This window comes from Cibotium barometz, chromosome 24, assembly GCF_041138505.1.
Source record: "Cibotium barometz isolate CiBa-2024 chromosome 24, ASM4113850v1, whole genome shotgun sequence".
In the NCBI taxonomy this organism is placed as follows: domain Eukaryota; kingdom Viridiplantae; phylum Streptophyta; class Polypodiopsida; order Cyatheales; family Cibotiaceae; genus Cibotium; species Cibotium barometz.
In genome coordinates this window covers 19,941,445-19,953,103 of record NC_141069.1, presented here as the reverse complement: position 1 = coordinate 19,953,103, position 11,659 = coordinate 19,941,445, and the positions used below count along the sequence as shown (strand labels likewise).

Sequence of the window (11,659 nt, the reverse complement as noted above, 5' to 3'; positions counted from 1 at the left end):
TTTCTCTTTAACACACTCCATTCAACAAGCAGCCCTGTAGTCTTTTAAAAAAAACTTTCCCCCATAAAACTAGCATAAGAGGTGATCTCTTGCAAGTTGCAAGCAACACTCGTCAAATGACAATAAATGCAGCGATAAATCGAGAAATCACAGCAAGCTGCGCCATGAGTGGCAATATGCCTTGTACGATGCCAAAAGAGCAGGGTAAAGGTTCGTTCATAAATTCTTGAGAATGTAGGAAGAATGCATAATTAACCTCCTACTGAGCAATAACTCTACTACAAAATTCTTGCTGAATCATGTCTCTTCGCACCTATTACAGACCCCAAGGTTTGGCACATGTGCACAGATATTGCTTCATGTCCCCAGTTAGCTGCCACCTGATCTTTCAAACCAAACCCTAACATTTATGAGTACTTCCCTTCACCAGGCTCATCACCCAGACTAGCAGATGCTAATGGCATCAGCATAGGAACAATTGCTTACTTTCCCTATCCAAGATAGCATCTAACCAAGATGTTGCAGCCATGCAGGTTGCACACTTCAAAAGGTCTTTAAATTCCAACAACCAAAATGAGAGAGAACACAACATGTTTATAATTTTCCATTATTATATTACACACTGCACATCCTGGGTGAACAAACAGTCATAAACCACCAACCCACTAAGAGTTTATATAATGGGCTTCCATCCATAGATCCAAGGTAACAGCTATGAAGTTCAATTCTTGAAAGTTTTCAAAGTTTGCAGAATGTCAACTGCATCACATGTTGGACTTAGCACTCAAGCGCACCGCAATTTTCTGGCCCAATGATTTGTCAGCCTGTTTCAAGTAGACCCAAAATAATCAATACTACAAACCAGGAAAAAGCAAGCATATTACGCAACAAAAATAAGCCAAGTGGCATCCCAAATTGTGCAGAGTGGATCAGTCAAATGTACAGTTTAGAAAGCAATACTCACTTGTGTCCAGTATGACAGCCAAATGGTCCGTATTTCATGTGTCACCCTAGCATCAGAGAGTGCATCTATCCACCTGCCAATGAAGCGCTCCTGCCTGAAAACAGAACATCAATTATTAATTAAGTACGCAGTTAGGGGTCAAGAACATGCACACACAAATTGTTCAGAATTATATACCTGTCTGGAGCCCATGATCTGTACCTTGCTCCTGCTTGAGAGAAGTTATTTTCCTTATTAATTATCACCTGACACCACCATTCACAAACCACACCTGTCAAAAACATGACACAAAAAAGCGCACCATTTGCAACTGATAAGTTACAAAGACATACCTTTTCACGGTGGCCTGTGAGTACATTTGATGGAATTGGCACCTTCTCAGAATGGCGGACTGGATCAAATCGAGATGGGAAGTAGTTGACCTGTAACACAACACCGCATGTCACAACCCCGTGCATGACTCGTTTCATAAACAACAATATACCTAAAACATAAAGGCATAAAAAACGACCTCTTCATCCCTGTGCATGAAGTTCATGAACCCTTCATGATGATTGTTGTGATATGCACTCTTGGGCGCATTCACAGGAAGCAGCAGGTAATTGGGCCCTAGCCTGTGCCTCTGAGTGTCGGCATATGAGAAGATACGGGTCTGAAGAAGCTTGTCATCTGTGTAGTATACACCAGGAACAACAATAGCTGGGCAGAATGCCAGCATTTCATTCTCAGCAAAGAAGTTATCAATGTTCTTATTGAGCACCATGCGCCCAACAGGCTGCAGAGGAAACAAGTCTTCGGGCCATGTCTTTGTCACATCAAGTGGGTCAAAATCAAACTTGTCTTCATCAGCTGGATCCATAGTCTGGATGTACAGCTTCCACGCAGGGTAGTTGCCAGCAGCAATGGAATCATAGAGATCCTTGGTTGCATGACTGTGATTCGTACCACCGACAATCACAGCCTCATCTCCAATCAAGCACTTCACACCACAGGTGGGCTTCCAGTGGAACTTGACATAGGTAGCCTTTCCTACTTTGTTCAGAAGAGTAAATGTGTGCACTCCAAAACCCTCCATGTGACGGTAATTCAAAGGGATACCAACGTCGTCAAACAAGAAAGAGAACATATGCAGACTCTCTGGATGGTGGGAGAGGAAGTCCAAAATGCGCCAGTTCTCCTGGATGTGTGACTTGGGGTTTGGCTTGAAAGCATGCACCATGTCCGGGAACTTCATTCCATCACGGACAAAGAAAACTGGGAAGTTGTTGCCGACCATATCAAAATTTCCCTGCCAAAAACGAGAAAAGGTTAAAACATCATCACTCTTCTTCTACACTGAAGTTACAACATATATGGTAATATCTTAGAGACTATGCAGACCACCTCCCCTCCAAAAAAGAGAGATCTTCCCAATCCAAGTCCCCCACACATACTATGGGTCAGGGATGATGTGTAAAGGCCTTTTACTCCAAGATCAGAAGCAAGAAATTAGATGTGTCCTTTACTTTACACAAGAAGTGTAGGTGGTCAACCTCTCTTGTGTAGAACTTCACAGCAAAGCCACGAGGATCTCGAAGCGTCTCAGGGCTTCCACGCTCGTGAACCACAGTAGAGAACCTCACGATTAATGGAGTCTGTACACCTGGAGCCCGCAAGAAGTCTGCACATGTTAGGTGTGAGACATCATGAGTTACTTCAAAGAAGCCCTTTGCACTGGCACCTCTGGCGTGAACCACGCGCTCGGGAATCCTCTCCCGATCAAACTGGGCAAGCTTCTCAACCAGGTGGTAGTCTTCCAAAAGGATAGGACCTACACAAGGATCATTGCAATGGGCATACAATCAGACTATTATCCTTACACAACCAAAAAAAGTTTAAACATGGAAGGGATTGCAGATGAGGCTGCCTCTGGCGCCGACAGTTAATGACGAATTGTTGTTCCATACTGGGGCACCCGAATTGGTGGTGAAGAAAGGAGAGTTGTAAGCACTGGATGGCCGGAACTGTGCAAGGGTGTGAAAAAGAAACTGTGAGGCATGATTTACAAACTTCTAAGTACATTAATCCGAAAGGGGGTAAAGCCTCTTACCTTGTAGGGATCCATGATGAAAGCTGGGAAAGCGGAACTGGATTGTCTACAGTATCAAAGAGCTCTGCAAAGGCATGCAAAACTGTCAGGCTACAAAGCCCCAGATCAAACAGCAACTATGCATACCCTTGGGTGCATCAAAACTGTTTAAAATTGAGAATCAAATGTCAACCTCAAGCAGATCACTCCTATCTAACTTACTAAATTAACTGACAATCCAAACCCTTGATATCCTAATTAGACCCATAAACTGCATTAACGACACTCAGATATAATTAGACAAAGGCTGAGAACCCCTACATACCAATTAATGAAAAAAATATCTTTAAACAAATCAAATTTCTTGCACGAAAAGCTTGAAAGTCACAGCTCCTAAAGTTCAGTAGCCATCCCCATGTAATTACTCATCAAAATCAAATAGCCAAATCGCATACCTGATCGCCCACTAACCTAAGCGTATACAGTTTAATTTATTGTGATTTTTCAATATCGATGCCAAGCAAAGGATGTAAGGATAGGTAGGTGGACCGTGGACTGTTGCACATTAGGTTACAAATAAGCAGAAATCAGGTGGTGGAAAAAAAGGAACGATCTGAAGAGATTCGAATCCATACCTCTAGTGCACGAGCTTGGCACGTGCTGAGCGATAGCCGACTATAGGGTTTCAGTCTTTCAAATAAGGCGGCCACACGTTTGGCAAAATCAGCAGGACTCTGCAAAAGGGTGCTTCTTTATGGGGCCCTTGTTGCAACAAAAAGGAAAAAGCACAGGCCAGGAGTTTTGACGACGTATACGACAAATGAATTTTCTTGTGTATATATATATATATATCTGTGGAGGCAGTGTTCGAAAAAAACTATTTTCCTAAAAATAAAAAACCTTCATCTAAAAATTGTGAAATTATTTATAAAGAAAATTTTCAAATTTTGAAGGTTTTTGTTCTACAACCCTTCAAAATCTGCAGGTTTTTGTACCCTTAAGTTTCAGATTTGAAGGTAATTTTAAAAATCTGCAAGTGCAAATTACACTATACTCGGGTTTTTTTCGAACACTGTGTGGAGGTCGATAACGTGGTGACGTGGCAGTATAGGTACACACCTCCTGACCAAATATAAATAAGACTAGTGGTTTGACCCGTCCCTGATGGTGACGGACTGCATTATCCTTGTCAATCACAAATTAGTGCAGTAGAGAGAGGTGTTGCTCTAGAGTCCCAAGGTCATGGGTTCAAGCCCTCATTGCGCAAGCAATGGCACGCACGGGTGTGTGTGTTTTTTGTACTTTTTCTAATTCCAGCCAATTGCAAAAAAAAAAAGAAGAAACGCTCGTCCTCGAAGGGCAAGTAGAGATAAACCTTATATTTGAAGCCCATGATAGGCCCCATGGTCCCTAACTTGCCAACCTATATATAAACACACCATGCTTGTCATATATATCCATGTCGAAGCTCCTAAAGCACTTACTTTCTTTGAATAAAGCACCAAACTTGGTGTAAATAAACAGCTAGCATTCCAACCCAATATTATGTTGACAATCTCAACACACCTGAACAAATCTTTAAAACAATCTTCGGACAACAATTATCTCTCCTTGGAAGCCTATACTCCTCGCCTCCATCTGGCAAAAAATATTTAAGAAAAAAACATTATCTATTGCAAGATATACTTTTCACGGAAAAAAAGAAGGAAAACGACAGAACCTTACAGAACTCATTTGGTGGATCAATATTTGAGGTGAATGGGGTTTGAACAGGCTTGTAGACAACAAATCGAAAAATTCTGTATTGTCCAGTGCCTATAACTCGAAAAATTCTGTATTGTCCAGTGCCTATAACTCGAAAATCTAAGCTATCAGGCTTTTCATAGTCCACAAACATTTCATGTACATGAAGTTGATCCGTGATCTTTTGTAATCTCAAACTGTAAATTTCAAGGAGCCCAAAGCTCTCATTGACCATACAAACCCATCAATAATCTGGGTTCTAAAAAATAAAGATATTCCCTGTTGTTGCAAAAAGAATGTATCAATAGCAATTTAAATTTATCAAACAAAACGCAAAAGCTACGTAAATATTTAGGTTTCTATTAGATATACCGTAAAACACCGATGCTCTTAACAGCTCGATAATTAGAGATGTTGTTGTTTGTCCTTCCCAAAATGAAGGGTCTACAATTCAGCCATGAATATTACATAGATTATGGAAAACAATAATACCTAAATTATAGCAATCTCAAAAATAATTATCTTCAATATCTTGGCCATCACCATAAACAAATGAAAATGATCTCCTTGCCACCTCCATCCTAAGAAATATACCCGTGATATAAAAAATAACACTCACTACACTAATCATTTACATAACACTTTAAGGTCTCCCTCTATATATATATATATATATATATGTTTAGTATTTTGTGCCAAGTAAGAAAAATAAATAATGCTACTATATATAAAAGCAAGTCAAAAGTAAACGTTTGCTTATCCAAATGTCAAAAAAAACAAACTAGAACTCACCGACACCCTTCAGCCATCTCAACAATTAGAACCACCTCTTGAGCAATGACGGGGCACTCCCTTTTGTGGATCTACATGGTAGCTTTAGCTCAATGCAAGTAGATTTATACACATGAATTCAATAATACCAAAGAGAGTAAGATTGCACAAAACGACAACATAGATTACACATGTCACATCATTGCAAACATTATCTTTTCAAATGCTTACTTCATTGATACAGAGATACCTATGAATGTAGTCTCTAACATTTGTAAGCTGTTGTATCCATATCTTGTTCTCTACCTTTTGGGCATAGATTAAATTTACATTCTGATTCATGTCATTTGGAAAACCTCCTTGTAGACAACATTGGTTATGAAGACTTCGGTTGAACCTTCTATGCTACTTTCTTATTCCATATAATGCTTTACACACACTTTCACTGCATCAAATGATCTAACATGTGACATAGCAACGTGTAACTGTCCATGTGTGAATACTTGTGTGGCCAGATAAAGTCCCAATACACTCAATGTTTGTCCTTGGGACGTATTTATTGACATACCAAAAGCTAACCTTACAGGAAATTGTCTCCTTCTCATGTCAAAAGGCAATTGCAGCATAGTAGGTATGAATGTTATCCTCGGAATAAAGACCCTGTCTCCAATGTTTGTACCTGTAATGATTTTTGCTTTTATCACCTTTGAGTAAAATTGCTTGCATATCAATCTGGTACCATTACAAAGTCCCTACTGAGACGAGGATCCAAATTGCGGAGCAACATGATAGGAGCATTTAATCTTTAGAATCAAATGATGAGGAGGGTAGCCACCACCCAAGTTAAAAATGTTCAAGTACTCAATTGGATACAATATTGTGTCATTCTCGGAAGAAGCAACCGAATCAGTACTGAGGTATTCTCTTTCAAGTACTCAATTGGATACAATATTGTGTCATTCTCGGAAGAAGCAACCGAATCAGTACTGAGGTATTCTCTTTTAAGACCAGGCAATGCACTCAAGGCTAGTTCATTAACCTCATCAACCTCTAGATTTCGTGGTGCAAGTATAGCACAATCTTTAAAGAAGCATACATAATCCTCCACTCTCTGAAGATCTTTGTATACCCATTCTACCAAACTCAAAATGAAGTTCCCATGGATCAACATTTGTGGTGGTATTACCACTCTGCCTTCATTGTTTGGATGGCCTATAGAGCCATCTCCAATTTGTAATGTCCATTTGACAAATTATTGTTCTTTACAATCATAAGCACTTTGTCTAACCCGCATGTTTTGGGTGAGCTTTAAAACATTCACATATTTCCAAATATGTGACCAGCATAATGTTGCATCAACAATATCCTCACGCGATCCCTTTGGCACAACCGGTAAGATTTGCCTGAAGTCACCACCAAAGAGCATAACTTTCCCACCAAACATTGTATCACTCTGCATAATGTCTTTCAATGTCATGTCCAGTGTTTCATATGTGTACCAATGCATCATTGGAGCCTCATCCCAAATGATTAACCTTGCAAGCTTCAACACCTCCGCTAATGGGATGTTAGCTTTGCTAGAAGCATTGAGCACCAATGGAATTTTAAAACGTGAGTGCATTGTATGACCATTTGAAAGTAACAATGCAACTATTCCAGACGATGCACATGCCAATGCAACTTGATTATCTCCACATAATCATAACAACAAGGCATTATAAAGATAGTTTTTTCCTGATCCACCTGGTCCATCAAGGAAAAAAACACCACCCTGGTTCAAAGAAATAGCCTCAAGGATAGTATCAAATGCTCTTGATTGACAACTATTTAGACTCCTTTCCATGGAAGCGGACAAATCAGCCTATTGAACATAATTAAACATCATCTCTTCTATCAGCAAACCATTGTTGTTGACATTGGCAACATGATCTATTAGGAACAGGCAACCTGATCTATTAGGAACAGGCAACCCTTCAAAATCATGCAGCCGCTTTCCATACTATTGTAAGAGGTCTCGCATTTGCAAAACGGAGCTTGATTCTTTGCTATAGAATGACAAACACCAACATCTACACACCCTCTCTGCTGCAAAGGAATGGAAAAAAACATCTGAAAGCTCGGTGGAGAATTTGTTCCAAAGGTGTCCAGGGGATATAGGCTCACAAAAAACCATTATAATGACGAACAATTAAGGTAGCTGGAATCCTGTTTTCTAAAATGCAGCTTCCTGGAGACACATATACCACTCTTCATCGTTCTCTAGCATTCCTCTGGCTTCACATGTAGCCTTCAAACAGGGATACAAATGTCCATTCACTGTTCATAAATCCTCAAAAGATTTACAACCTTTGCACACTGTAAGTAACATGCGTAAGTAATATTACTCACCTGCACTCAAACTAACATTATACATGCGTAAGTAATATTACTCACCTGCACACTCAAACTAACATTATACATACGTGTGATCATATTTTTCCTTTTCCTTTTAGTCCATGATTGAAGAGCCGAATTCCACGCCCACTTACAATGAAAATCAACATATAGCAGGCTACTTGCATCCGTATACAATTTATTAGCTTTGAACCATTCAGTCAAAGATGTTATTTGGTTTTTGTCACAACTAATCACATCACGTGCAAATCATCCTAATCATTGAATATCACATTATTGTGCATCGGGAGATGGACATGCAACATTTGTATATCAGGAGGCTTTTCATCATGCAAATCATATTGGTATATGCGCGAGCATGCCTCTGACACAAACACATACCGTGCACACAAATATTGACTAACCTCATCAATAACCCCGTGTGTGACTTACAACTCTATAGTAGTTCTATCATGTCCTTTGTATACATACTTATACAAATACTTTACGGCTCTAATGGTAGAGCATACTTCTATGTTAATATGGGCTTTGTACCTCATAGATAGAAAAGGGCTATATGGAACAACCCATCGACTACCCACTCTATGATCCTTTACCTGTATGAAACTACCATCGTCTCTCCGCGTGTAAGTTGGATATCCATTGTCATCAACGCTAGTCATCTTGAAAAAATTCCGAGGGTACCGATGTTTGCACCTCCCGTTAACCATGCAAGGAGAACACATATTTAGTTCCCCACATGGTCCATAGATATTACAATGACTAATTATGGTGTGCAACTTAGGAAACATCACCTTATCAAGAAGTTCAGCACATACCAACATATCATAGTGTGCAATCTCAACCGGTTTACTTCCACTTTCTAATATCAATAATATATGTGCATGTGGCAAGACTCTTTTTTGAAATTCAATAATAGAAACAAATCCCAACCCTTTCCAAATATTGCTTTTTTCACCAAAAAGTGCATCATGTCCTTATGTTTCGTATAAAAGACCCAAGCTGTCAAGTCAGGTCGATCTTGGGTAACCTGACCCGACAGTAAGGCATTGGTTATTTCATCCCACTTAGGATTTCAAGTGAAGGTAATAAACAAGTCAGGTTTACCCATCTTCCTAATAATTTCCATTGAATCGTGGTACAATTGATGCATATATCTAGGCCCCCCAGCATATGAAGATGGTAGAACTACCCTGCGTCCAACAATGCCCCCAAAGACTCTATTGACCCCATCGCTTGAATTAACCATATCTGCAAGACCTTTGTAGACTTCAGCACACAATGCTTTCTGATTTGTGTAGCCATACTAATCTAAATTCTTCCATGCTACTATATATGCATCAACAATGTACTGTTGCAATAGTCGACCACCACGTAGAAGGCATGCATTTGTATCTTCCCTTATCTGTAGTCTATATGCATAATATTACCATTGAGTTACGGTCTTTGTCTCCTCATTTGAACCTTGTCTATTCCTACCATTGAGTGGAATTCCAACATGCCAACCATCCTCTCCTCGAGGAAATAGAAGAACATATAATAAAGGCATATACAAACGGTGCAGGTTAAATATATATATTTTTAGCACCTGTGCGCGACACTATTTGAATATCTCTATGCCCCACATCTAAATCATCCCCTTGACTTGGCATGATAGCTCTTACCTCACTTCCTGTGTAGTAGGAACCAAGTATTGCCTTGAAGTTGATCACGCTTTAGTGGATGACCATTCTCAAATCTGCCATGTGGACTTGATTGCAACATTTCTCTCATTGTATGAAGTGCACAGGCAAATGAATTATATCCATACATCATTGTTTGCAACTTCTCAAGTACATTATGATTTAAAGAAGGCATCCCATGAAGTCTATTCTCTAATTCATGTTCTGTATCATACACATATAGTTGGGCAAATCGAGCAGCCACATCTCGTGTTTCATCAGGTATTACAAAACCAACACGATGATAGGTAGTACCATGGATTCATAAATTAAATACTCCTCCCTCCCTAGTGAACTAATTATCCAAGTGAGCACCCAATGGAATAAATGCCAAGGCATTATTGTAAGAGCAGATATTCTTTCTGTATTCCTTACTTGCATTATCATTACCAAGTAGCAACTCAGCCAATGCAGGAGGTGGATTTTCCAAAGGTAGTAAAGAGACATTCCCACTTCCACAGCAGTGTTTGCCCACATATTGTCTTAGCTTTCTTGATGCCTCACATTTCCAAATCAGTGTATTACAAAAATGGCACTTATAAGTAAGGGCTCCTAATGAGTGAAGAGTGCAATCTTTGGAATATACCACCATAGTTGTTGGGTGCTTAACATTCCGAGGAAATGAAAACACACGCCTTATAGAGTTACATTCGGATTTAATATCTTTCACGTCACAACAAATAGAATGAAAATTATCATCCACAGGCCGCTCATTTAAATCAAATGAAAAAGAGCCTCGTTCCATATCTCTCTGTGCCTGTGCATTTTGATGTTCATTGATAGGTTCTTGAAGTACCATAGCATTGGCAATTGCTCTGTTTCTTTTGAGTTAGTGGATTCCACCCCATGGATTCCTCCTCATTTTCAACCCTTCCAAATGTTTCAATTTCATTTTCATTAAAGTAATCCATTAAATTAGCAACATTTTGTTTTCGAATGCAAGCCCTTGTCCCTAAACGATTACGGCGAGACATGCGTGTTGCATCCAAAACTCGAAGCCAATGAACTTGGTTCAAACTCAAGTATATATAGCTCTTAACTATCTTTAAATCTCCTTTGAAACACGAAATAACGAATACTAACTTCCTTTTTTAACATTATTAACTTCAAACACCAACATAATATTCTACTTCAACAGTCATTATCATACATGTGACCTTGCTCCAGATAGACTCAGCTCAATAAAAATGTAATTCTTAGAGAAGTTTCTAATACATACGTGAGTATGACATATACAAACCATTTCCTACATAAATAAGTGAGCATAACATATACAATCTATCTCTTATAGAGATAAAGGGTAATAACATTTATAATCAAAGAGAGAGAGAGAGAGAGAGAGAGAGAGACAGAGAGAGAGAGAGAGGAAATAGAAGTTGAGACACAATAAAAAAAGTGCGAGAGAACAAAATAACAGAGAGAAGTATTGAATTTGAGAAAATAAAAAATTCATAAATATCGCCAAAAGGGAGAGCCAAATCTGAAAGTTGCAATACAATTTGTCCCTTGAGTAAAAACATCATTACTCTCACAAAACTCTAGGCAACTACCCGAGCTTCTAACATATGGCTCATCTTTTTCATAATAGCATTGAGTCGATTAACATATATCTTAAGACTCAATACCTCCAAGCCTAAAGTACGTAGTTGCTCTTTTAGAGAATCCACTTATTCTTTATATTTCCCATTACATCTGACTAGACATTCCCCAATTTCAACATGCATATTCTCCATGAAAGAAATCACGTCTAGTTGGTTAGCCTCTATTTGACCACCATTACTGTCAAGGACGTGGTGGAGATGATGAGACAACTCGGCTCTTAGCGTATCTCACCTTTGGCTACCACTTCCCACGAATCTCATCCCAAAGAGAATCTAAGTATTCCTTGCAAAGTAACCCGAGTTTTCTCAGTGCGCTCGCATATGTCCGCAATATTTTGTAGACGTTTAGAGTTTGGTTGTCCGGATGGAGACCTTGACCTAGCAAGGTGTTTTGCAG

General features: G+C 39.2%; 1 protein-coding gene across 2 annotated transcripts; it reads right to left on the bottom strand.

Annotated features, from left to right (window-relative positions):
* Nucleotides 1-591: 591 nt before the first annotated feature.
* Nucleotides 592-3,806, bottom strand: LOC147624991 (catalase isozyme 2-like). 2 transcript variants are annotated; one of them, XM_086818211.1, is made up of 10 exons: nt 3,668-3,803; nt 3,488-3,587; nt 3,054-3,117; nt 2,871-2,967; nt 2,497-2,774; nt 1,476-2,252; nt 1,297-1,386; nt 1,142-1,209; nt 965-1,058; nt 592-824 (listed from the first exon to the last, which is right to left on the bottom strand). In XM_086818211.1, exons 3-10 carry the CDS (start codon nt 3,066-3,068, stop codon nt 765-767), a joined length of 1,479 nt encoding a protein of 492 aa, XP_086674337.1. In that variant the 5' UTR covers nt 3,069-3,117; nt 3,488-3,587; nt 3,668-3,803; the 3' UTR covers nt 592-764. The 2 variants fall into 2 exon arrangements, with proteins under 2 accessions (XP_086674337.1, XP_086674339.1); XM_086818213.1 differs by lacking the exon at nt 3,488-3,587 and having other exon boundaries at nt 3,668-3,806.
* Nucleotides 3,807-11,659: the final 7,853 nt, after the last annotated feature.

What these genes read in the sequence shown, in the direction of transcription:
- LOC147624991 (XM_086818213.1), bottom strand. An exon ending in ATTAACTGTCGGCGCCAGAG is followed by an intron (nt 2,775 to 2,870) that starts GCAGCCTCATCT and finishes ATCCTTGTGTAG; the next exon opens with GTCCTATCCTTTTGGAAGAC. An exon ending in TCACAGGCCACCGTGAAAAG is followed by an intron (nt 1,210 to 1,296) that starts GTATGTCTTTGT and finishes TGGTGGTGTCAG; the next exon opens with GTGATAATTAATAAGGAAAA.